The 27496-nt window shown below is 44.3% G+C and overlaps 1 protein-coding gene and 1 non-coding gene across 2 annotated transcripts in view; both read right to left on the bottom strand.

Moving 5' to 3' along the window:
* LOC104999687 (CTD nuclear envelope phosphatase 1-like) overlaps nt 1-988 on the bottom strand; it is a 1407-nt gene extending 419 nt beyond the window's left edge. Inside the window, exons 1-2 of the mRNA XM_010855246.1 lie at nt 423-988; nt 103-214 (exon numbers count right to left, since the gene is read on the bottom strand). Coding sequence (XP_010853548.1) covers nt 103-214; nt 423-899 — 589 coding nt within the window. The 5' untranslated portion in view covers nt 900-988. The remainder of the gene's footprint in view (nt 1-102; nt 215-422) is intronic.
* Nucleotides 989-10899: 9911 nt separating this feature from the next.
* Nucleotides 10900-10971, bottom strand: TRNAC-GCA. The gene has a single exon. It is a non-coding gene; the product is annotated as a tRNA-Cys (tRNA).
* Nucleotides 10972-27496: the final 16525 nt, after the last annotated feature.

The raw sequence follows: 27496 nt of genomic DNA, 5'->3' as shown, positions 1-27496 counted from the left end.
ATCCTGACCTACTGTAAACCAGGGAATCCCAGCCCCATGCATTCAAAATACCTCCTTAGAACCACTTTCTAGTCCTGCCAGACTCACTGCCTTCTCCCTTACCTGGATGGCTCCTGTAAGCCCCTGGGGAGTTATCCAGGATCACAATGCTGGAGAGGTCACTGTGGACCACAGAGAGGTCCTTGATGTAGCTGCCCAATTCCAAAGTGCAGTGCTGGAAGGCAGGGTGGTCTGGGCATCAAAAGACTCGCCCTCTGTGATTGCTCCCCCAATCCCAACAATGCCCACAGGCAGCCAGTTCCCACAAAAGGGGATTATGTAGTACCCCCACACACACCCTTAAGGTCCCATTCCTGGGCAAGTCCCTCCTTGATGGCCTGCCTCCCCAGCCTCATTCTTAGGCTTAGATTCTAGTCCCTTACTTGTCTGTAGTATCTCCTCTTGAGAATGCTTCTGCTATTATCCAGTTTATCTGCCACAGCAGAGCCATAAATCTCCATGCTTGTTGTGAACACCACCAACTCGTACCACTGGCTCACCACTTCTAAGAAGAAATCCACATGGGGCCTCTTATGTACAAAAAACCGGACAGGATGTTTGTCTATTACCACCTTGAGAATGAAGTCAGGAGGCGTTCCAGGCCAGACTGTGGGCCTCAGGACCCCATCATGATGGGAGTGAATAAGTGTCTCATCCAGATCCAGCACCAGGATCTTCCTCTTCACCCGGCTTAGCCAATTCCGGGACGCAGGAGATAAGGGAAGGATGTCATATTTGACAGTTTGGTACTGAATTACCGTGCGGATCTGCCTCTGCAAAAGGTAAATGAAGAAGCTCCAGAGCTTGGCGGCGAAAGCCACGGACTTGCGCAGCCCCAGCAGACACTGAGTCCGCATCATCCCGATGACCCCGGCACCGCTGGCCCCGGGGCCCCAGCGGCCCAGCTCCGCCAGCCCCCCGGGGGCAGCACCCCGCCACCGGGAGGGGGAACAGGGGCCCCCGAGTGGCAGAGGAGCCTGCAGAGAGGGGCACGAAGCGGGAGGCTCACAAAGCCACCCACGACGACGAGGGGAAAGCCCAGCGGAACGGGGAGCTGCGGGACAGGCGTGGGCAGCCCGCAGGGGCCCACATGGGCAGGTAGTGGCACAGACGGCTTTGCCGAGGTTGACGGCGGAGACAGGTTGGGCTATAGTGGGGTCCTCCAAGACGAGGAGGGAAGGGGATGGAGAATTTGGGGAGGAGGCTATGAGGGAGGGGGTTAGGGAGAAGGGAGGGAGGGAGAAGGAAGGGGAAGGGGAAGGGGGGGAAGCGGAGGGTCTATTATTATTTTTAAAATTTTGTCTTTGCTGGGTCATCACTGCAACACACCAGCTCTTCAATGTGGCACACCGGCTTTCTGCAAGTGGGGGCGCCTTCTGTTTCTGAGCATGCGCTCTAGAGGGCACAGGCTCAGTAGTTGGAGCCCGTGGGCTGTCCAGTTGCCCAACAGCATGTGCGATCTTAGTTCCCTGACCAGGGATGGAACCCGCGTCCCCAGCATCGGAAGGAAGATTCTTAACCACTGGACCACCAGAGAAGTCCCCTGGAATCTGTATTTTAATTAGGGAAACTGCAATGGGCTGTGCATCCTGGCTCTTTTGAAGGACTGGCTCTGTGCTGAGCGCTGTGTGGATATTTTGGGGGAGGGGAGAGGGGCGAGCCACTAGCCGGTACTTCGCGGGAGTCAAGAGTATGAGTTTTGCAGACTCTCCATCTTCCAAACTCGCTCCCTCCGACATCTCCAGCCCCAGGAATGGGCTCCTTTATTCCCCTGAGTTGGAACTGCCTGAATTTTAAAGCACTGCACGATTTATTCAGAGGAAGTCTTTGAAGAAGGAGTGGGAGCTAGGCCGCAGGATTCTAATCTTGAATATTCAGGGAAAGCAGCATGCCCTATTCAACACGGCTGATCAATAATGAGTGCATTCACACTCTCAATGTGTGCATTATGTACAGATACAAAATATACAATGCCCCCAAAACGGGGAAAGACATTTCTGATGGAATTTTTTTGTTTGGGTTTATAAAAATAACTTGTGGTGCATCAATTACTCTCCATTTCCATGGATACAGGCAATACTTTATTATGTAACTCTACAGCTGTGCCGGTTTTTAATATAAAACCCAGATTTTTTCATCTATTTCTCTTTCATAGTTACTGAACTGAGATAATAACATCTTTTACCTATGAATGTATTCTTTTTTTTTTTTTTCACCATCCTGCAAACTCTTATTGATTAGAATTTCATTTTGTGGCTTTTGTAATAAAATCTCCAGTAAATGTTACCATTGCAGGCGGTGGAAGGGCGGAGCGGGAAAGGAGGTCATTCTTTATGTACATTGTGTGTAAATATGCATGTGGAAAGAATGCAGTGTGGGTGTACATGTGGCTTCCAGCTCTAACAAGTGAATGCCTGGGAATTGTCCTGGCTTCCAATTTGTTCTGGGGCAGTTTTCAAATGACTGTTTGCTGCTGCTGCTGCTAAGTCGCTTCAGTCGTGTCTGACTCTGTGCGACCCCAGAGACGGCAGCCCACCAGGCTGTTTATGACATGTTAAAAAAATATTCATTTCCTTTTTTTAAAGAACCTACCACCCTCTTTTCTGAGAGCAAATCTCTTATTTCTGTACTTCTACAATTGGTAATTCACTGTCAGTGTTTTAACTCCCTGAAAGTGTTAATCACTCAGACGTGTCCAACTCTTTGCGACCCCATGGACTGCAGCCCCCCAGGCTCCTCTGTCCATGGGACTTTTCAGGCAAGAATACTGGAGTGGATTGCCATTTCCTTCTCCAGGGGATCTTCCCAACCCAAGGACTGAACCCCGGTTTCCTGCATTGCAGGCAGAATCTTTACTGTCTGAACCACTGCCCTTTAACTCCCTGGTGAAGTGCAAAGTTGATGAACAGCTTGCGGTTCTTTCCAGGTCTCCCTGCACAGCAATGGCCTCCTATCTTCCTAGTGGGGTTGGACTAGTGAGTGCTAGGAAGGGGGAAGGAAGTGAAGATGGAGATGAAGATCCAGGGTGGGCTAAAAAGGGGGCAGATTAGGAGAATAAAGCTGGATAGGATTTGAAGGGCTACTGGGAGGAAACAGACCCTACAGATTATCAGCCATTTGGAACTCTTCCACTGACAATTCAAATTTTTGGTAAACAGGGTTAACTTAAGGGACCAGAAGGGGCCTGAAGGGTCTGACAACTCGTTACCATCATATGTGAAAAACTGCACGCTTGTGAGTATGCGCAGTTTGGGAGGAAAGGGTCTGTTACCTGTAGATTTGGGGGTGGCTGCCTGGCTTACAACAAATCCTGGAGAGCTCACTTCCTCTTTTAGTGACAGAGCCCTCAAAGAGAGTGAAAGTGAAAGTGGCTCAGTCATGTCCGACTGTTTGTGACCCCATGGACTACACAGTCCATGGAATTCTCCAGGCCAGAATACTGGAGTGGGTAGCCTTTCCATTCTCCAGGGCTTTTCCCAACCCAGGTCTCTTGCACTGCAGGCAGATTCTTTACCAACTGAGCCATAAGGGAAGTCAAAGAGAGTGGGGGAGAGTTAAGCCATCCATCACCATCCTGGTGACAGTAATTGACCTAAGAGGTGGGCACCTGACCTGAGCTGGGCCAGTTAGAATGCTTCCCTGGGAGTTTTCCAAGTCAACTAGTAGGAAAGTGCTCATTCCCATTTTTGGGTGATGGAACGAGGATTTAGCCATGATCTCCACCATATGGCAAAAATCCATCTGCAATAAGAGGGAATATTTAAATGATTAATGAATTCACAAGATCACTACAGAACAGAAGAAAATGACAGGATATCATGGGGTCGTCCATGTTGGGCCTTTCCCCACATCTCTGTGGTCTTCTCTCTCAGGAGGAGTCAGATGCACAGAAATTCTGGTTCTATGGTTTTTCTTTTCAAAGGAGCCTTGGTATTGCAATTTTCCCAATCTCTAAAGTGGTCAGAATAATTTAAGCCCTACCTACTTCATTGAGGTATTGTGGGGACCTAATGAGATCTTTAAAATTAAATGCTGTTTGTACACTCCCAGGAGTTATACCTGGACCTGTGGTGTCATGTCTTGGTCTGAGATGGCAAGCATGCACAAATGATGTCAGTGTTCTTTTTCTCTGCTTCTGGTTCACTTTAGTTCAGTTCAGTCGTTCAGTCGTGTCTGACTCTTTGCGACCCCATGAATCCCAGCACGCCAGGCCTCCCTGTCCATCACCAACTCCTGGAGTTCACTCAAACTCACGTCCATGGAGTCAGTGATGCCATCCAGCCATCTCATCCTCTGTCGTCCCCTTCTCCTCCTGCCCCCAATCCCTCCCAGCATGAGACTCTTTTCCAATGAGTCAACTCTTCGCATGAGGTGGCCAAAGTACTGGAGTTTCAGCTTTAGCATCATTCCTTCCAAAGAAATCCCAGGGCTGATCTCCTTCAGAATGGACTGGTTGGATCTCCTTGCAGTCCAAGGGACTCTCAAGAGCCTTCTCCAACACCACAGTTCAAAAGCCTCTGGTAGATCTGTTGATCCTAGCACTGCTTCTGGCTCAACTTGGATAGAACCTCATAATCTTTTTCAGCACAATTTTCCATACAGCCTCCACCACTAATTAGATTTGGCATGTAAAATAAAACCTATTTGTGGTCTCTGATCTAGGCTCTCACATGAGCTGATATTAGGGTTGCAGCCTGGAGATCAATTTCCCAACTGATCATAGGGGAAGGGATAAAGATATAATGATATGTTGCCACCATTTTGAAAAGGACAAAATGGTGTAACTGTTAGGAAGACATAAACAGGTATTTGGGGGTTAGGAGAAAGGAACCGTCATCTTAGCTGTTTAAACATCGTTAATAACAGAGAGCAGAAAGGTGAGTGAAAATCATTCTAATTACTTCCCTGCAGCATCCCAGGTTGTGAGCCTAATACTGAACAATTTGACAAGTCGGTACAGGATACATTGTAAGTCGTTATCACTTTTTGCTTCTGGGAATTTAAGAATGTGAGACTATAAGAACAACCTGATGTAGAGGGACATAAAACAAATGAAAAAAAATTCACTTAAAAATAACTTTTGAGTAGTTGCAGAGAACTGCATGTGTATTTCTGTTGGTATGTTTACCCAGAAGTGAGCAACCTTATACACTGTAGGAGACCTGGGGTCAATCCCTAGGTTGGGGAGATCCCCTGGAGCTATGCAAAACTACAGCTCCATCAACAACTGGCCGGAGGACAAGTGGCATCTAGGCGGGGGCCTGAAACTTCAGTGATCATCAGGCACAGACCCATGGCAACTGCGTCATCTCAGGCCCTCCTCAACTTGTCTGTGGCTTTGAAGAATTGGACAGAAATAAGTACCTAATTTCTACAGTGGCCTTTAAGCCACTACCAACCCCCTCGAAGGCTTGGGCTCAATGTCTTCTGGGTGCCTACACACCAAGACTCCCAGACTATGACTGGTTGAGTCAGAGCTGGATTCCTCACCCAAGACGAGCCAATAGGATCTTCTTTCCTCACTTTTAGAATTAAATGAATGGACCTCTAGCAGGTATTATTGGATCTAGCAGGCTATTTGGATGCCAAGGATAAGCAATTGGGATGGGCTACTTGCAAGCAGAGCAGAGCAACCTTCTGGAAATGGATGTGGTGGAGGCTTTGGTTCTTCTTTCTTAAAACAAAGCCCTTGTCATTCCAGCTAGCTTAACTGGACTTCTGTTCTCTGCCAGGAACCCTGTGCTGACCCCAACTGCTCCCCCAAATCTGGGATGTGCACCTCCATGGCGCACAAGCTGATATTTAGATGGCAGGAGAGATGATTTTCCGTAGTACAGACTTTTAAGACATCCCCATCGATTTCTATCACGAGAAGGAAATTCCCTTTCAGCCCTTTTGAGGATCTCAGTTTGGTGCTTGTCTTTTACACCTAAGACTTGCTAATTTCCTATTTCAACAAAGAGAGGATTGGGCTTAGGCTAAGAGCCTTCAGCAGTCAATGTTATCTTGCTAGAATTTAATAATATTATCTTGCATTTGGTTTTAGGGTGCCTTCTTTTATGGCAGGTGATCTTATTTTTCCATTGCCCTCATTCTGACACACAGAAGACACAAGGGATATTAGAAAGATTGCTGTTGTTTAAAACCAGTAAGTTTAGGTTTGTTACATAGCAATAGATAATGGGAACAGAACCCATGACAGATAATTCAATAGAGGGCAATTAACATAGAGAACCAAATAGAAAAATGTTGGAAGGGCTGAAAGTGTTCATAAGGGGTGGTACAGCCACTCAGATTTAGTAAGGGCAGGAAGTCACTTCTGCTCATAGGGCTGGAGGGACAAAGAAGGTAGGAAGTGTTACTGGTGCCCAGGAGAAGGGCCACCTGGCAGGAGCTGGAGCCATGGTAGAGAAATCTGGTGCCACAGGGAATTTTGTTCAGTATCCTACTCTATGTGACCCCATGGACTGCAGCAAGCCAGACTTTAGAGTCCGAAGCGAGGAGTGGTATAAACATTTTAGCTTCTTCCCTTCTCCCACCATGCAATCTTTTTTTGGGTTTCTCATGAGACTGTCACCAGAAACCTGTTGCTAAGGAACATGACTGCCATAATTTGCTGAGGTCAGTTCCCTGGGATACAGAAGAAGGCAGGGCAGGAGGTCTTAGAGTAAAGGGGACCAGACTTCCCTGCTGGTTCAGCAGCTAAGACTCTGTACTCCCAATGCAGGGGGCTTGGGTTTGATCCCTGGTCAGGGAGCTAGATCCCACATGCCACTACTGAAGATCCGGCATGCTGCAATGAAGATCGGAGCTCTGAGTGCCACAACTAAGAACCTGTGCAGATGAACAAAAAACAAAAAGAGTAAATGGGGCGAGTGACCAGCACTCAGGGTCATGTGACACAAACTAAGGCAAAGTCCTTCCAAGGAACTGCTGAAGGCACTGGGCTTAGAATGAAATCGAGGACGAGAAAGGCATGTGGAGTGCCACATATTGTGTGCCCCTTCAAGCTGTGCATATGCCACCCCTGATTCCTAAAAGTATGCCTTAATCTAACCACAGTGTACTGATAACAAACAGGACCCTTATTAGTTGGAAGTGGCTCATTTTTCTCAAATGTCCAGGGTGAAAAGGCCCCAGACACAGATGTGTGCAGAGGTTCCACCATGTCATCAGGTGACTGTGTCTGTCCATCTCTCAACTCTCTGCTCCTCTGTCTTCATCCTCAGGGGCAGCCTGACAACCAGCGGCTCTGGACTTGCAGCCATTGGCTGAGCAGGCCCAGGGAAAGTTCAGCACCTCTTTCTCAACAGTTCCAGCTAAAGTTCCAGACTTGAGCTTGATTGGCCTGACTTAGGTCCAGTGTCCATGTCTGCACTGCCCACCAGGGCCAGGAAAGTGGAATATGCTGGTGGTGTCTATCAGTGTGCCCATCAACGGAGGCAGGAAACAAGTCAGGCGAGTCAGAGGTCAGCCTCACTTGACTGGAAGGACAATTTGCTTGAATTAAGGTGCTTGTCCCCAGAAGAGGGGATGCTGGGTGGGTATAAATAATTGATGTCTCATCAAACCCTTCCAGCACTTCTATTATCTGCTATGTTTCTATTTCCCTGTGTCCCTTCTATTCAGGTAAATGTTATGCCTTATTCATCTCTGTATCCCAACAGCATCTGGAATGGTACCAGCGACCAGGTAAGCACTCAGTGAATGTTTGTGGAATTGGATTGAGGTGTAAGCATTTGCAGTCTTCCTAGGTGATGCTAGTGGAAAAGAATCCACCTGCCAATGCAGGAGGTGCAGGAGATGTGGGTTCAGTTCCTAGATCAGTTAAGATCTGATGAAGAAGGAAATGGCAACCTACTCCAGTATTCTTCCCTGGAGAATCCCATAGACAGAGGAGCCTGGAAGGCTGCAGTCCATAGGGTTGCAAAGAGTCAGACTCCACTGAAGTGAAGTAATTATGCATTTATTTCTAGAGCACAATGGGTATTTTCCATACCCTGGAGGGTGTGGGGGACTGGATTTCTTGTATTCTTCTCTACAGTGGGTGGGTGGTAGGCAGAAGAGAGGGCGGCAATATTGGCCCAAACACACCTTTTTTGCATCTCAGAATCTTTCCCGGGCTACCAGGTCTCCTGGGGACTCTGGCCAACCCAGCTGAGAGCTCATCTCCATTTACTACAAATTAGAAAACCAGCATTTTCCTTTCAGTTGGCCTGAGGCACAATCTTTCCCTTCCAATTTGAATTGCATATATAAGTGCCATGTCTTCCCATTGGATGTGTAAGGACTATCTGACACTTCAGTTGTTTTTCTCATTTTTCAGATTTAAAAGAGAAAACACATTTTAGAGGCCAATTGGTATTGTAGCCCCTTTTGGAAAGTACTGTCAGCATCACACTGCAAAACCAAAGTTCTTCAATTACTCTGCACAAATTAACTTCTGATTAGTCTTTGCACAGAGCCGCCATGGAAGCCCAGACTCCTTCAGTCTTTGGCTTGCAAGACAATCTCCCAACTCAACAGAACCATCAAGGAGCCTGTTTATAACAGTGCCATTAAAAATGAAGCTCTGTCAAGAATCCTTGATAATAGTGTTGGAAACTGTATTCACAAGGATTTTTTAAAACGACTGGATGGTTTTTTAAAAAGGCAATGAAACACTTTTAAGGAACTCTAATGTAATAAATCAATCATAATCCCTCTGACTTGACTACACTGTCTTCATATTTATTGTAGCATATGGAAAACCTCAATTCTTTCCTGTCTCCTCCTCCCCACCACTGCAACATTTGAGAAGACATCTAGGTAGAACATATTTATATTTTAAGAGATTTATACTTGCTTTTAGTATTATTTTTAATTTTTATTTTTTATTGGAGTAGAGTTGATTTATGATGTTGTATTAGTTTCAGGTCTACAGCAAGGTTATGTGCAGTGAATATATATATCTCCATTCTTTTTCAGATTATTTTCCCCTATAGGTTATTACAGAATATTCCCTGTGCTATACAGTAGGTCCTTATTGATTATCTATTTTGTTTTCTATTTATTAACAATTTTTAAGTTAGTTGATTTGTTTTTGCTGCTGGAGGGTTTTCTCCAGTTGCAGCCGTGGCTTCTCTCGCTGTGCAGCTGCCACCTGCTCTAACAGATAATGAGCTTCCCAGGTGGCGCTGTGGTGAAGAACTTGCCTGCCGAGGTAGGACATGCAAGAGATGAGGGTCCAATCCCTGTGCCAGGAAGATCCCCCGGAGGAGAGCATGGCAACCCACTCCAATATTCTTCCCTGGAGAATCCCATGGACAGAGGAGCATGGCAGGGGTGGGCTACAGTCTATAGGGTCTCAAAGAGTCCACGTGACCAAAGCGTCTGAGCATGCACACATGCATAACAGGTAATACCCCTTATTTTGTTTATTGTTTTAACACAACAAAACTTTATTTCTCCAATACATAATAGTCAACTTCGGCTGTTCCTAATTGTGCTTTTATTTTAAAAGTTATTCTGTTGTGATATGATTGATATTTAAACATATGTACATATTTTAATGTGTATACATGGGCATATGTTTACACCCAGGAAGGCACCACTACCATCGACATCATAAACATATCCCTCACCTCTCAAAATTCCCTCTCACTTTTATTATTAGCAGTAATAATAGTAATAATAATAATAGTAGTAGTAGTAGTAAATACACAACACGAGAAATACTCTCTTAGCAACTTTCAAGTATTTAACAAAGAATTGTTAACTATAGAGACTGCTGAATAATAGATCTCCAGAACTTATTCATTTTACTTTTCTGAAACTTTGTACCTTTAACCACCACATCTCATCACCAGTCAGTCCTAAAGGAAATCAATCCTGAATATTCACTGGAAGGACTGATGCTGAAGTTGAAGCTCCAATACTTTGGCTACATGATGCAAAGAGCCGACTCATTGGAAAAGACCCTGATGCTGGGAAGAATTGAAGGCAGGAAGAGAAGACAGAGGATGAGAGGGCTGGGTGGCATCATGGACTCAATGGACATGAGTTTGAGCAAGCTCTGAAAGATGGTGAAGGACAGAGAAGCCTGGTGTGCTATAGTCCATGGGGTCGCAAAGAGTCGGACATGATTGAGGGAGTGTCAACAGCGACTACCATCACCTCTCTATGTCTCCCTCCTCCTAGTTTTGGTAACCATTATTCCACTCTCTGCTTCTATTGGTTCAGCTCTTTAAGATCCACATATAAGTGAGATCATATGGGATTTATTAATGTCTTTCTGTGTCTGGCTTACTTCACTTAGCATAATGCCCTCTGGATTCACCCACGTTGTTGCAAATGAAAGGATTTCCTTTTCTAAGGCTCAGTGATATTCCATTGTATGCATATACCACATTATTTTCATCTAATTATCCATCAACAAACCCATAGTTTGTTTCTAATTTTTTATTCTTACCAGTTTGAGAAAAATTGACATACGTCACTGAATAAGGTGTACGGCATGATGATTTGATTGACACATATTGTGTAATGATTATCTTAATAGGCTCAGCTAACATCCAACATCTCATACGGGTACAATATAAAGAAAAGAAAGAAGAAAAGAGACAAAAAAGAAAAAATAATTTATTCTTGTGATGAGGACTCTTAGGATTAACTTTCTTAACAACTTTCTAATATATCATACAGCAGTGTTAACTATAGTCACTATGTTCTGCATTTACATCCCTAAAAGTGAAACTTAGTTACTCAGTCGTGTCCAACTCTTTGTGACCCCATGGACTGTAGCCCACCAGGCTCCTCTGTCCATGAGATTCTCCAGGCAAGAATACTGGAGTGGGTAGCCATTCCCTTCTCCAGGGGATCTTCCCAACCCAGGGATCGAACCCAGGTCTCCTGCATTGCAGGCAGACGCTTTACCAACTGAGCCACCAGGGAAATCACTTTTACATCCCTGTAGTCTATTTATCTTATAACTAGAAATTTGTACCTTTTGACCACATTCCTCAAAACCCATTCCCCAGTCCTTCACATCTGGTAACCATATGTTTTATCTTTTTTCTATAAAGGTCTTAAAAAGAAAATTCCATATATAAGTGTCTGATATTTCACTTAGCATGATGCCTTCAAGGTCCATCCATGTTGTTGCAAATAGTCAGATTTCCTCATTTTTTAAAGACTGAATAATATTCTACTGTATAAATATATAAAGCTTCTTTATCCATTTATCCATCAATGAACACTTAGTTTCTGTGTCCTGGCTATGGTAAATAACGCTGCTATGGAAACTTCCCTGGTGGGTCAGTGGTAAAGAATTTGCCTGCCAGTGGAGGAGACACAGGTTCTATCCCTGATCTGGGAAGATCCCACATGCCTTGTAGCAACTAAGCCTCTGCATCACAACTATTCAGCCTGTGCTCTAGAGCCCAGGAGCCACAACTCCTGAAGCCCACACACCCTAGATCTTGTGCTCTGCAACAAGAGGAACCACTGGAATGAGAAGCCCGAGCACCACAACTAGAGAGTAGTCCCTGCTCGTTGAAATTAGAGAAAAGTCCACGAAGCAACAAAGACCCAGCACAGCCAAAAGTAGATAAAAATTATTTTTAAAAATGCTGCTATGAACATGAAGGTGCAGGTATTTTTTTGAGTTAGTGCTTCCGTTTCCTTTGGATGCATTTCCAGAAGTAGAACTATGCTGGATCATATGATAGTTCTATTTCTAATGTTTGGAGGAATCATCATGATGTTTTCTGTAGTGACTGTACTAATTTAAAATCCCATCAACAGTTCACAAAGCCTTCCGTTTTTCCCACTACCACACCAGCACTTGTTATCTCTTGTCTTTTCAATGATGGCAAGAGAGAAACAGGCCTCTTAGGCACGTTCTGCAAGGCTAGGGAAGCCAGGTACTCACTTCATTCTCACTTTCCATGGTGGGAGAAATTGTAGGCCAGGAGGACTTCTTTCAGCTCTGAGCTGTGCCACTTTGGGGGATGGACAATAAGAGGAATGTGAAACTGGTCTTCACTTCTTCAGTGCATCTATTCTTGGACTTTTTGCTACAACAAGGTGCTAGAACCTCTTAGCTATGTTCCTGGACTCCCATAAAGGGATTTTTTCATAGATGATCATTAAAATCAATCTTTCTGCTGCTGTATGAGCACTGGACTATCCTATTTGGCTACCTGGCTGATATCCTCTGGTGGCTCCTAATTGGGAGGCTCTTTTCCAAGGAGGGATCCAGATTCAGGGACCTAGGTTCCTTCCATCTTGTAGCCCTACATCTTCAATAGATGCTTCCAAACTCACGCTACTGGAAAAGACTCTTGAGAGTACCTTGGTCAGCAAGGAGATCAAACCAGTCAATCCTAAAGAAAATCAACCCTGAATATTCATTGGAAGCACTGATGCTGAAACTCCAATATTTTGGCCACCTGATGCAAAGAGCTGACTCATTAGAGAAGACGCTGATGCTGGGAAAGATTGAGGGCAGGAGGAGAAAGGGGTGACAGAGGATGAGTTGGTTGGATGGCATCACTGAGTCAAGAGACATGAGTTTGAGCAAACACTGGGAGATAGAGAAGGACAGGGAAGCCTGGTGTGCTGCAGTCCATGGGGTGGCAAAGAGTCGGACACAACTTAGTGACTGAAAAACAAAACCAAAACTCACCCTGTAATGTTCTATATTTCAGAGGAAGTGTGGAAGATTGCCCTTGCCTCTTTTTAGTGGACCACATCTGGGAATGGTGGACATCATTTCTGCTCATTCCATTGACTAGAAGCCAGTCATATGGTCCTACCGAATTTCCAAGGAGGTTGGAAAATATAACTCCTGCCAGGGTAGTTGCTTCCCAGCAGTGTTCTGCACCATTGAAGGAAAGTATAAAACCTTAGAGGACAGAGAGAAGCCTTTGCCATAGCAAGGGGAATGAGGGATGGCTATAAAACCTCCTCCAATAGATATGGATCTACTATTAAGCTTGAGCAGGTGCTAAATTTCTCTAATTTGAGCATGGCTGATTGCGGAAGTGAGACTTCAAGTTTTGCTACTAAATCCTCCCCACTTCAACACATACCTGACTTCTCATCTATAATGTTCCCAGGTGGTACCAGTGGTAAACAATCCACCTGCTAATGCAGAAGAGGCAAGAGACACAGTTTCCATCCCTCGGTCAGGAAGATCCCCTGGAGAAGGAAATGGCAACCCAGTCCAGTATTCTTGCCTGGAAAATTCCAGGGACAGAAGAGCCTGGAGGGTACAGTCCATGGAATTACAAAGAGTTGGAGACAACTGAGCATGCGCACAAATGGAATAATAGTAAGACTGAAAAAATGTTGCTATCCCCATTTTGTACCCAGGAAATGTGAGAACTAAGGAAAACAAGAGCTTGCATTTAGCTTTTTTTGAGTCCTCAGAAAATGATCCTTTCACGACACAACCTTATATCCATAGCATTTTGACATCTTGTTTCCTTGAGCAATAAAGGAAGTTCCATACTGACACTGGAACCAAAGTTGAACCCTATTTTCCACTCTAATGGGAAAGGTTGCTGTGTACTTTTCATATCTAAAGTAAAACAAACCCTCCCTCGTTTTCCTCTCCATTTAACCCCCATTGAACCCAATTATCCAGTTCAATTCTCTATGTGGGCTTGTTTCACAAGTTTATTTTCTCCCAGAGATGAAAGTTTCTTACAACAACCTCAAGCATTTTAAAACAAAGATCTTAGTTGTTATGCAAACGCAGTCTCATTTCCACAAAAGAACATTTCACAAAAAGGAAAATAAATGCACATTTCAAAATGTCAGTTAAAGAAATGGGGAAAAAATGAAAAAGAATGTAAACCTGTCAGGGAAAAGATGAAATAAAATGCCAAGGTGTCTAAAGACTTTTCCAATGTCACTGAGGTAAGTGAAAGCGACTGGCTTAGGAACAGGAGCATTTTGACAATTTTAAAAGTGTGTATATGTGTGTATAATATAATATAATCATATATATAATATAAACCAATGCAGTATATTGGTTAGAGGGATGGGCTGCAAAGAGTAAACACAGATTTACTACCTTAATTTCTTGCATCTGTATCTTGGGTCTTCAGCACTAAATTCACATTAAGTACACTTTTAAGCAAAGTCATCAGCTAGGGATGTGATTCTGATCAATGCTGTGTCATTTCATGGGGAGGTGGTGGTGGTTCAATTGCTCAGTCCTGTCCGAGTCTTTGTGGCCCCATGGACTGTAGCCTGCCAGGTTCCTCTGCCTATGGAATTTTCCAGGGAAGAATATTGGAGTGGGTTGCCATTTCCTTCTCTAGGGGATCTTCTTGACCCAGGGATGGAACTCTAGTCTCTTGCGTCTCCTGCACTGAAGGCGAATTCTTTACCGTTAGCGCCACCTGGGAAGCCCGTGGGGCAGTAGAGAAGGTCATTCATCCTATGGCTAACATTGTACTAGAGTGGGATGTGCCTTAGGTTTAAGGTCAGAAGAGCTGGGTTCAAGTTCAAACTTTGCTTGTGACTGTGGGCACTGATCTTCCTGTTTGCTCTTGAATCCCTGTAGTAAAATTTTCAAGTTAGTTATTGTACTCTTCAGCTTCCTAGTTTCTGTTTGGTATTTTCTTATATTTCTATTTCTTTGTTGAAATTCTCACTTTGCTCTTGTTGCTCTTGTATTGTTTCCAGGGAGCATCTTTATGATGGTTATTTTGAATTCTTTTTCAGGTAAAGAATATAACTCCACTTCATTAGGGGAGTTTATCTTGTTTTTTTTTTTTTTTTTTTTTTTTTTTTAATTTGGAACATATTTCCCTGTTTAATCATTTTCCTTGACTCTCTGTGTAGGTGTCTGCACTAAACAGTCACCCTACCCAGTCTTTGTGGACTGGCATCATACAGGAGAAGACCCAGAGATTCTGGGGCTTCCCTAACCTTTGTGCTAGTCTAGCCTGCTTCTCTGTTCTCAGCTGTCCACAGACATTGGGAGTACACCAGATCTTGTCAGCTCTCTAAGCAAGTGAGACTAAAGCCCAGACCTCAGGTAGCCTCCAGAAAAGTTAGATCATTAAATACTCTTTTCAACTCTTTTCATACCCAAGGAGAAGCTGGAGGTGAAGTTATTCACCTGTTTGCACTATGCTTACCCACTATGCTTAACCAGGAGAGAGGCTGTGGTAACCAGCTGTGTCAAAGTGAAAGTGTTAGTGGCTTGATTGTGTCTGACTCTTTTGGGACCCCATGGACCATAGCCTGCCAGGTTCCTCTGTCCATGGAATTCTTCAGGCAAGAATACTGCAGTGGCTTGCATAACTACAACCTATATATAACCTATATAATTATATAGGTAGAATCTTCTATAAATACTTCTGCAGAGTGTCTTTAAGATCTCATTCCTCCAGCTTGCTTCTCTGAGTCCCCACCTGTCTCGAAATCCTTGTCGTTTCCACCGAATCCATCCTTCCCTCCTTCATTGCTCAATGGCTGTAGCCTGCCCTCACTGCCTACCATTTCTTAAGTTTCTTTCTCTTCCCTCCCTCTCCCATTCCAGGCTTCTATCTACTGGTTTTCTTCTCTTGTTCTCTGGGCTTGCTTTCAGGCTTACTCACTGTACTAAAAACAGTGTTGAAATGTCACCCTTCCATAATTCATGGAGAGAAGTTTCCCAAGGTTTAGGAAATACCACCACAAAGACACCAAGTCCCCTCCCTAGAACCCGTCTCCCTCTTCTCCTGGCACCCACACACTGAACCAGGTATGGAGCTCCTCTTTGCAATTTGGTGTTCATTTCTGGGACCAAGAACCCAGAGGCAAAAGACCTTCACTCTTGAGCAGCTCTTCCTGTATCAGAACCAGGAGGGGACTGTGGGCAGGAGGGCAGTGCGCTCTTGATTCCTGCTCCTGTGCTCTCAGGGCTGAGGCCTCCCTAGCCTGAGGTCCAGCCAGAACTCAACATATAAGGAGTTAATGTGATCCATGTGGGGATGCCCAACTGAGAGCTATAGGCCTTGTTCATTCACTTGAAGGAAGTTCCTAGGAGAGTCCTAAGGACACAGAACACCCATCTCATGCCCCTTCTCTCAACCTCCTTTTTTGAAAAATAAGCCAAGAAAGAAAAGAAAGGGAAGGGAAGGGCAATCAGAGAAAAGGAGGGAAGTCAGGATGGGAGCAGGGGAAGAAAGAACAGAAAAAGTTGAAGAGGTTTAACTTTGTGCTGAGTATGTGAAATGCAGATCTTGGCTCTAACTTGCAACAAAATAGAGTTCTGTCTCTATTCCCAAGGCCTCCAGGGATTGAGGGAATATGGCGCCAAATTCTACTCTCAACTCAAGGGAAAATAACCTTGGTGGAAATTTGCTGAGGCCTCCGTGGAAGTTGAAACAGCAACTTTGAACTCCAGGTTTGGAAAGAATCAAGGCTTCGTGCACTGGAACTTCCCTGGTAGCCCAGTGGTTAAGATTCCACCCTCCCAGTGCAGAGGTCCTGGGCTTGATCCCTGGTCAAGGAACAAAGATTCTGCATGCCACACATGCACAGTTAAACATATAAATAAATGTGTGTTTTTTTTTTTAATCACATATTTTTGATATAAGTGAGTGAGGTAGTAATTAAAAAAAAAAAAAAAAAAAGACTTCCTGCCATGGGATGGGCTCCTCAAGGAGCTTGGTTGGGGGAGGAGGGGTAGAGAATTAGGGACAACCAACCCCCTCTCCCCACTGTACTTATGTACCCAAGAGTCTGAAAGGAATGGAGTTATTTTTCTGTGCCTCATTGTAATGCAGCCCTACCACCACCTGGAAGCCTTCCTGGATTGCTATCCTGTCTTTCTCTTAGAGGTGTTGCCTTGTTTTTCTTCCCTTTTTGTTTTTCAACCCTGTGCTCCAAATGGTATCTCCCAGAGATGCGCATAGGAGGTGCTCAGTAATTACTATTTGTTGAGTGAACAGTTGAAGGAAGTACTGCGGTACAGGTGGGAAAGCGCTTGGGACTCTTTGGAATTCTGTATCCATTTCCAGTTGCACCATTAATTTAGCTGCATGACTCTGGGCAGGTCTCTCATTCTCTGACTCAGAGTTTTCTCATGTGTATAATAACTTTATAAAGAAGCTTCAATATTTACAGGTTGTGATAGGCAAAATTATGTCCCCCACCAACAAAGATGCTCACATTTAAATTCCTGAAACTTGTGAATATGGGAATGAAGGGGAATCAAACCTGCAGGTGGAACTGGAATTAATCAGCCAATCTTAAAATAGGTAAGTTATCCTGGATTATCCAGATGGGCCCAATGTAATCACAAGTGTCATTAGTAACAGAAGAGGGATGCAGACGTGAACCAAAGAGACAGTACTGAGAAAAGGAGCCTCAGGTCACAGGCTTCAGAGATAGATGTAGAGGCCAAGAGCACAGGAATGCAGGCAATTCCTAGAAATTGTAAAAAAAAAAAAAAAAAAAAGGCAAGGAAATGGATTCTTCCTTCCCCTCAAGCACCTAGGAGGAGTGCAACCTTGTGGACACCTTGCCCAGTGGGACTCATTTCAGATTTCTGATTTCCAGCACTGTGAGAATGTTCTGCTTTAACCCACTGTGTGGTAATGTGTTACAGCAGCAAGAAGAAACTAACACACAGGTGCTGTGTGAGCTTCTGTGGTGGCTCAGTGGTAACGAACCCGCCCGCCAGTGCAGGAGACACAGGTTCGATCCGTGGGTCGGGAAGATCCCCTGGGGAATGAAATGGCTACCCACTCCAGAATTCTTGCCTGGGAAATCCCATGGACAAAGGAGCCTGATGGGCTACAGCCCATGGGATGGCGAAAGAGTTGGACACGACTTCGTGAATTAACAACAACAATTGTGTGTAAAGTCCTCGGCACATATTGGGTGCTTGAATGGGTGATAGAAGAGACTGAATGCATGAGAATTAGTGTTTCTCACTAGACTGTTAGCAACATAAAGGCAGTGTTTCTTCTCTTGTATCCTACCCACCTTCTACCAGAGTGCTGGGTACACACCAATGCTCAAAGAGACTTCTAGACTCAGCCTAAATTTCACGTTTGGGGCTTGAGTGATGCCAGCAGGAGAGACAGGAAAGAGACAGCATAGAAGAGGATGTTGTTGTTATTCAGTCATTCAGTCATGTCTGACTATTTGTGACCCCATGTACTGCAGCATGCCAGGCTTCCCTGCCCTCACCATCTCCCGGAGCTTGCTCAAACTCATATCTATTGAGTCAGTGATGCCACCTAACTATCTCATTCTCTGTCATCCCCTTCTCCTCCTGCTTTCAGTCTTTCCCAGCATCAGGGTCTTTTCCAATGAGTCAGTTCTTCCCATCAGGTGGCCAGAGTATTGGAGCTTCAACTTCAGCATCAGTCCTTCCAATGAATATTCAAGGTTGATTTCCTTTAGGATTGATTGACTGGTTTGATCTCCTTGCAGTCCAAGGAGATCAAACCAGTCAAGAGTCTTCTCCAGCACCACAGTTTGAAAGCATCAGTTCTTCAGCTCTCAGCCTTCTTTATGGTCCAGTTCTCACATCTGTATGTGACTATTGGGAGAATTGTAGCTTTGACTATACAGAATTTTGTGGGCAAAATTATGTCTTTGCTTTTTAATACGCTGTCTATGTTTGTCATAACTTTTCTTCCAAGGAGCAAGTGTCTTTTAATTTCATGGCTAGAGTTGCAGTGTTTTTGGAGAGAGGGTGTAGGTGCTTAAAAAAGTAAACTGACTTCTTCCTGAAGTGCGAGTGTGGTGAATAAAGGTTATAACACAGAAGCAAAAGCACAGAACACAGAAGCCAAGTTTTCACTCCACTGTACTGGGAGGCTCCTTGCAAAGATGCTGGAGAAGACAGGAGAGAGGACTAGTCACTCATCTCCAAGACACGGAAGAGACTTCATCTCTGGGTGAGAGATGCTACTTATGGGGGGAGGTGTTCCTTATGAGCAAGCCCGCTTCTGTTTACAACACTATTTGCTGAGACATGAGGCTGAATTCACCCAGTGTATCCAAAGAGCCAGCCCCAGGTCTGGGGAAGGTCATTGCAGAGCCAGATTTTGCAAAATTTCTTCCTGCATTTGGGCCCTCTTGGAAGTCCAGGTTCCAAAGAAGAAATCTTGGCTGTAAGGATCCTGCTGATCGATTGATCGGTACGATGCTGTTGCAAATCACCACAAATCATGAATGTCTTCCTTCATTTAAAAGAAAGGGGAAAAAAATTTGGTTTCAGTTCTGAAAGCACAGGGTAAGAAACCCAGAGGTCACTTTCTCTTTCTTTCGAGCTCTCTCTCACTCTCTTAAATAAGGAGAAAGGCTATATTTTTCCATGGATTAAGTCCAACACAGAGAAAACTGTCACTGTGAAAACAATAGAATTTATCTCCACTGATATAGCTTGACACTGGGACAAGTGCCTGAATTGTTGCCATAGCAATAAATGTGTCGGACTTATGCATGCGTTTTCTGCTATAGGATTTTGATTAATGGCATTGACTAAATGGTGTGAAGGGGGAGAGACCATGCAGAAGGCCCGAGGAGAGGAGAGAGAGCCGGGCTGCAGAGCTTTTGCCACAGCCTGCTACGGAGCGGTGGCAAGCGGGGTGGATCAGAAACCCGTTAAAAGGGAGGTAGAATCTCTTCTGCTGTCATTTAGACTGTAAGCCTTGTCTGACTCTTTTGTGATGCCATGGACTATATATAGCCTGACACGCTCCTCTGTCCATGGGATTTTCCAGGCGAGAGTACTGGAGTGGGTTGCCGTTTCTTTCTCCAGGGGATCTTCCTGACCCAGGGATTGAACCTGCGTCTCCTGCATTGGCAGGAGGAGTCTTTACCAATGAGCCACCAGGGAAGCCCAGACTCTTTTCTATGGAGCAGCATCTGCATGACAGCAGTGCCTTGTACCTGGGGTCTGAGAGGGGAAGGAGAGGGTGCATGACACTGAAGCCATGGCTCCATCGGGCCAGAGAGCTCATGAACTCTCCCTTCTGTGAATTGCTTTCTGTGTGCCTGTGTGCTTGGCATTTGGCGGGTCTTAATTTATTAATTCCTCACATGAACTCTATGAGGCAGCTATTATTTTTTTGCTGATTAAGAAACTGAGGCACAGAAAAGTCAATTAGCTTGCAAAAGCCAGACAGCTAGTAAGTGGTAGAATCCGGATTCAACCCTCAGGCTGTCTGGTCTTGGATGCTGAGCTTAACCACTGCACTGTGCTTTGTCCAGAAACAGGTTCTGCCCTCCTGACTTGCCTATCAGTGCTGGCAATGAACGTGGAAGAGGCAGTGGTATGGGGGAGAGAGGGAATGACTGAGTGACAGACCTCCCCACCTCTGGAAATCAAGCAAAGTCCTCGGGGCTTTCTGCAGGAAGGGGACACCTCTTGCTTATTGCTAACATCATAGGTACCAGTAAGTGCCTGGGGCCTTTGATGTGCTACTTGTCAGAAAGGCTGGACTCCCTGCTGTCAGTGTGACCTTGCACTACCCACTGGATCTCTCCAGGCCTCTACTTCCTCATCTGTGGTTGTGAAGATTCAATGAGAGGGTGCTTTGAATACAGCAACTGGCATACTCATCCACTCATCAGATTAAATTCATTTTGCAAAAGACTCATGTTTACTAATTTGCTTGATGTTGAGAAAATCCTTTCAGTTTTCAGACTTGGTCTTTCCTCTAGTTCACACAAAGTATTTACTGTCATTTTCTTTGACTTTTACTTCTGTTCCTCCTATTCTTTCCTTCTTGATATTTCTTTTACTTGTAAACTGAGTCTCCAGTCCATCCACTTCCTTTACCTCCTCTTATCATTTCTAAGGTCTATTCTCCTTTGAGACCAGGATGCAATAATCAAGTTTGTCTTCCACCTTACTCATTTGGTATTTTTCTTCAGTATTCATTCTACTGTACATTCCTCTGAAATCTCGTACTTTTAAATTATTCCTTTGTGACTATTTAGTCTAATTCTACAGATTAAATGTTATATTAAATATTTTTGATTTCACTATTCAGAATTCTTTAAATAACTTTTTCAGTTTTCAGCAATACATCTAGGTGAGAAAGGCTGCCTCTCCAAGGTGTTCCTGTTCTGTTGGGCCACAGTGTTACTGGTCTGATTACACTCATTCATTCACTCAAGAATCATTTACTGAGTGTCTACTATACACCTTGGGCTTCCCTGGTGGCTCAGATGGTAAAGCGTCTGTCTGCAATGCAGGAGACCTGGGTTCAATCCCTGGGTTGGGAAGATCCCCTGGAGAAGGCAATGGCAGCCCACTCCAGTATTCTTGCCTGGAAAATCCCATGGATGGCAGAGCCTGGTAGGCTACCGTCCATGGGGTCGCAAAGAGTCGGACACGACTGACTGACTTCACTTTCACTTTCACTATACACCTACATCATTTGTCATGTCAGATGTTCAAAAGTTCCCTGAAGGAAAATACAACAGGGTGATAGGGAACTGAGACTGGCAGGGGGTAGCTATTGGTTATGGTGTTGTCAGGGAAGGTCTCTTTGCAGAGGCAATATTTGAGCAGAGTCCCAAAGAAATTAAGGGAGCAAGAAATGTGGCTATCTAAGGGAAGAACATTCTAGCAGAGGGGATACCCAGTATGAAGACCCTGTTCTATTTGCAGAAACCAGCTTGTTTGCTGTAGAAGACAGATTAAGTGGGAAATTCCATGTAGATGGCTGTCACCAGGGTGCCTCTTTCTGCTTCAAGCCTAGTATAGGACAATTTTTGTAGGATTTTCTCTAGTTCCCAAAAATAGAGGCTTTTTATTTTCCCTGGGCAGAGAAGGCAATGGCACCCCACTCCAGTACTCTTGCCTGGAATATCCCATGGATGGAGGAGCCTGGTAGGCTGCAGTCCATGGGGTCGCTAAGAGTCGGTTACAACTGAGCGACTTCACTTTCACTTTTCACTTTCATGCATTGGAGAAGGAAATGGCAACCCACTCCAGTGTTCTTGCCTGGAGAATCCCAGGGACGGTGGAGCCTGGTGGGCTACCGTCTATGGGGTCACACAGAGTCGGACACGACTGAAGTGACTTAGCAGTAGCAGCGTTTTCCCTGGGAGAGAGAATTTTGAGTTGCTCCATGATGTCTCCATCAATAAGATACTGCTCGAGCTGTAGCAAAAATCCTGTAACTTTTGAGATGTAGACCCAAGTTTCAGGGACTGTTGCTGGTGTGATGATGGCTTAAAGAGGGATGCACCCCATGCTCCACTGCAGGGACTGTTGCTGGTATGATGATGGCTTGAAGAGGGATGTAACCCATACTCCACTGCAGGAGACCAAGGATGGCAAATTCATACCACAAGTGCCCTGATCCATGACAGATGGTGCTTGTTGGTCATGGTCATGGTCATGGTCTTTCTTACTAAGACTAGGTGCCACTTCAGAATCCTTCTTAACACTCCACGTTAGTCATGGTAGAACCCAAGATGAAAGTTTTCAAGGATGATGATTTCTGACACTATGCATATAAATTGAATTTTTATATTAGGTCAAACCATGTGAAATTGCTAAAAAGAGGTATCTATTTTTAACCTCAGAAATGACAGTTTCATGTGGTTCAATCCAATTCATTGAATGAAACACAGCTCTGTTCAATGGAACTTTGCTGGGAAATCTTTTCCTCAGCAAGTCTTTCTTATCCTCTGTGAACACTTAAACCTGAATATATCCACAAATTTTCATATTTTAAATTTTCTGAAAGTGGGACCCAACAGTATTCATTAACACCCCAACACATCTATCTAGGTACCAAATTCAAATTCGTTTCCAGCCTTCGTCTAATTTTTCGCATTTTCTGGGACCATGAGGTGACTGAACCTAGAATAAGAGCCCCCACCCCACAAAGACATACCAATAGGCCATGCTTTCCCTCTAATCTCTGTGTGGTAGCTTGTGTTACTGCTCTCATTCATTTGCTTTCCCCCTGTAAGAGTTTCATACTTTCCTCATGCTTTGCCAACTTAAAGTGTATCCCTATGAGAGAAGGGTACTTCCTATCCCCTTAATGGCAGGCTTGGTCATGTGACCTGCTTTGGCCAATGGAATGTGATGTATAGTACTTTCAAAGACATTGCATGATTCATTCATAGTGCTTTTTCTTCTTCTGCCATGAGACCTGGATATTGCATTGCTGAAGACACATGAAGCAGAAATATAAAGTCTCAGCTTTACAACAGCAACATGTAGAGTGAGTGAAAATAAACTTCTGCAAGCCACTGAAATGTTGGGTTTTACTTATTACGGGGCTATACCTGGCCAAGGATGACTAATATACTTTGTCAGCATTAAATACCATGTTAAGAAATAGCTTTCTCAGGGGCTTGCCCAGGGTAAGCATCCTGTAGCCATAGAACTTTATAGAGAGTGTTTCATTTTACATAAGCTGTTGAAATCGAGGGTGTGGAGGGTGTAAGACCATCCATTCTTTCTAGACATGACCTGTAATAGATGTGCCAAAAATCTTTAGGGGAATGGGTTCAAACCACGTGATCACAGGTGCTTTGTGGGGAAAAAAAAGTGATTTGGACTTCAAAGAAGTTTGGAAACACTGGGTTAAATAAAGTTAAATGGGGTTCTTTGCAGCAAGGTTCTCAGAGCTTTTAATACGCTGAGGTGCATTGTGAATCTCCTAGGGAAGAGGGTGATATAGAATTCACAGTATTCCAAAATTCTTTGATCACGGAACTCCTTTTTTTTTTCATAGAGTATTTCATGGGCTTAATGCTCTGCAAAAACACTGCCTCTGGTGGCAGCAGAATTTGCATATTTCTCCTATAATTCCCATCTCTTTCAGCCATCTATTTCACTTTGTCTTCACTCTCGCCTTTGTATTGTCTTCTTTTGCCACCTGTTCCTCCATCTCTTTTCATCATTCCACATTCTCTACCTATTTGTCCTTCCTCCTTCTTTCTTCTTTCCTCTCCATCCCCTTCCAACCCTCACTGCCTCTTCTCCTCTTCTCTCCTATTCACTCTCTTCACCCTCCTTCTTGTACTCTCTCTGGTTTTTCAGGAAGCCCAGAGTTTTCCTCTGACTGGATCTCCCAGGGGAATGTCTTCCTTGATTGTCAAGTATCATTCCTGAAAACAAAGCCAGTGATGGTGCAGCCTGCTCTTCCCAGGTGTGGCGTTAATTTTAAAGCAATGGGCTTTAGCATTGCATCAGCCTCCTTAAGGCAAGATCCTTTGTTCTAGATTCAGACAAAGCAGCCCAGTCGGCCTTAAAAGAAAAAAAAAAGCTGTTTCATTTTATATTGGAAAAATACAATGTGACATCTGGAGAATAAATTGTTCAGTCAGCCAGAAATACGCCTTGTAAAAATTGCTTAGGTTTCTGTAACAAGATTATTTACTGCGAGTGTTCACCTATAATACAGCACACTTTTGAAATGGACCTTTTATGAAACACATCAAGAACTGTAGAAATGTATTCAGTGCATTAATCTACAACACTGCACACTTTACCACACTTTCAGAGCAGATTTCAAAACTCAGACCATCTAATGAGATAGAGAAAAGTTATTCTTGTCCTATATTCATTCTGGTCATGTTCTATATGGAGCCCTTGGGATATTTAACATAATGTAGTAGGTTTTTCAACATACACACACACTCCCTCTCACACACAATCATACACACTGTTACACACACTCTCATACACAAACGAAATATATGACTGTTCAGACAGCTATTCAGTTTAGAATGCAGTAGGCCCATATTTCAACAGCCTGTGTGCAAGGCAAGGGCTGGCTATTTTAGAAACCAGAACTTTATAAATATTTAAAGATCTTGATTTAATTCAAATGAGAGATCGTTCAGGTACTGTCAGTTACTTTCCATAACTCCTTCATTTCTGATCACGGGGTGACAGTTTGGGTAGCAATCTCCTGGCAATTTGAAGAACTGCCTCAGTGAGAATCTGGCAGCTGGCACTGGGTCTGAGGTGGCTGAAGCAGGTGGATTGGGGAGAACTGGGTCAGGTAGGGGAGGCAAGTAAAACCACGCCCTATGCTTACCTGCTTTGCTGACCGTGACTTTTCCTCTCTGACCTTGACTTTTCTGACTTCAGAAATGGGTTCTTCCAGCTGGGCGGCTCCACATGAGGTTGTCCCAACTCTTCTGCCTCAAGGTAAATTCAACTGCTCCCTTGATATCAACTCTAGAACATACAGAGCAGGGAAGAGGCCTGCAGAATGGTTCCTCCACCAATCCAGTGAAAAGCCCAGCCTCTCAAAGTTCACCTTGGCTTGGAGATTTTAGAGCTCTTGTTGTTTAGTTGCTAAGTCATGTCTGACTCTTTGTGACCCCATATATTGCAGCACACCAGGCTTTTCTGTCCTTCACCATCTCCCAAAGTATGCTCAAACTCATGTCCACTGAGTCAATGGTGCCATTCAGCCATCTCATCCGCTGTCACCCACTGCTTCTCCTGCCCTCAATCCTTCCCAGCATCAGGATCTTTTCCAATGAGTCAGCTCTTCGCATCAGGTGGCCAAAGTGTTGAAGCTTCAGCTACAGTATCAGTCTTTCCAATGAATATTTGGGGTTGATTTCCTTTAAGATTGACTGTTTTGATCTCTCCAGCACCAATTTGAAAGCATCAATTCTTCAGTGCTCAGCCTTCTTTATGGTCCAACTTTCACATCTGTACATGACTACTGGATAAACCATAGCTTGGAGAGTTAACTTGGCCAGTATGGAAATTCAGGAGATGAGTTAAAGAACCACACCAGAATTCTCTCTCCAGTGACAAAGCTCAGCTCGTCTCTCAGCCACCCCTTCTTATCCTCTTGGCATCTCCACAAAGCAAAGTCTGCATGAAATTCAAGGCTGAGCTGGTAGCAGTTGTGCATTGTATGCATGTCGAAGGATAGAGTTCTGGAAGACTTCCAGGCTCTGCATTCTGCAGGTCTCTCCTCTCAGAGTTGATGTTCTGGGGGAAGCTTGCAAGAGGGTCTGGCTGGGGACTTCCCTGGGGGTCCAATGATTAAGAATCTGCCTCCTAATGCAGGGGATGTGGGTTCAATCCCTGGTCAGGGAACTATTAATAAGATCCCATGTGCCATGGGGCAACTGAGCCTCAACTACTGAGCCTGCATACTCTAGAGCCCACGCACTACGGGAAGAGGATCTTGTCCATCACAACTAGAGAGAAGCCCCACACGCTGCAACAGAAAGCCTGTGAGCCACAGTGAAGACCCAGCACAGCTCTGCCCCCTCCCCCAAAAAAGACCTTACTGTTCTTCCTGTAGAGCAAGTCCAACTTTCTTGGACTTCTTTTTTTCTTTAAATGGACTTTACAGGTTTCAATTCCAAACTCTTTCTTTGTAGTTACACCATAGTTTCTTGTTGAAGAGGACAAAACCTTGATGGCATGGGAGCTGACATGCAAAGTAACAGTGAAAACATTCTTCCAAAAATCTGAATAGGTCAAAAAAACCCGTATTTTTTAGACATCCAGATTTCATCAAGATATTTTGCATTCTGTGTATAGTGGAAAGAGCCAGAAAATCTTGGGAACCAACTGGTCAGGCTAGATGTCAACCAGCACATATGTAAAAGGAAGCTATGTCTGACGGTGTCCACTGGCCTTCTACTGTATGCCTATGATGAAATATGGTCTTAGTCTATCAATTTATATGTATAATTGAAGCAAGAAATCAAGTATGGGGGTAGATTTGGGATCAATTTCTATTCTGTCTTAATAACAAAAATTAAAATACATTTCTTCTCCAAAAAATGGGCTTTAGCATTTTTCTTCTAAGTCTTACACTCTGGGAATCTACCAGTCTCCTTGAGAAATCTTCCTCTACTCAGTTTCCATTCCTTTCATGGGAATGTTGTCTTTCTTCTTCTTGGTCCGACCCGAGACATGAACCCTCCATGAAGTCTTCCATGATCCTCTGGTTCACACCAATCTTTCCCTCTTTATCCTTTCAGGCAATCTATGGAACCACATAGTTTAACACTCAATCACACATGGCTCTGCCTTGCTTCCACCGTCTTGCCTTACCCTGTATGTTAAGTGGAAGCAAGGGGTTTGGTCAGACCAACACACTAAGGTAAATAAACAAGAGGCTCTCATCTTTACACTATCATAAAATTATCATGTGGGGCTCTCCAGGTGGCACCAGCAAAGAATCCGCCTGCCAATGCAGGAGATGCAAGAGACACAGTTTCAATCCTTGGGTCAGGAAAATCCCCTGCAGGAGGAAATGGCAACGCACTCCAGTATTTCTTTCCTGGAAAATTCCATAAACAGAGGGGTCTGGTGGGCTACAGTTCTTGGGATCTCCAAGAGTTTTACATGACTGAGCAATTGAGCAGACAGGCACCACCAGAACATCATTTGGGGTCTCAGTTTCCTTGTGTATCAAATGAAGGTGTTACTAACATTGCTTGTCTCATTAAAAAATTAATAATAAGTGAACTCATGAAGCAAAACACT

The sequence above is a fragment of the Bison bison genome, unplaced genomic scaffold (assembly GCF_000754665.1).
Source record: "Bison bison bison isolate TAMUID 2011002044 unplaced genomic scaffold, Bison_UMD1.0 scf7180017853731, whole genome shotgun sequence".
Lineage (NCBI taxonomy): Eukaryota > Metazoa > Chordata > Mammalia > Artiodactyla > Bovidae > Bison > Bison bison.
Note: the sequence above shows the minus strand (reverse complement) of the source record. Positions and strands in the feature narration are given on the sequence as shown.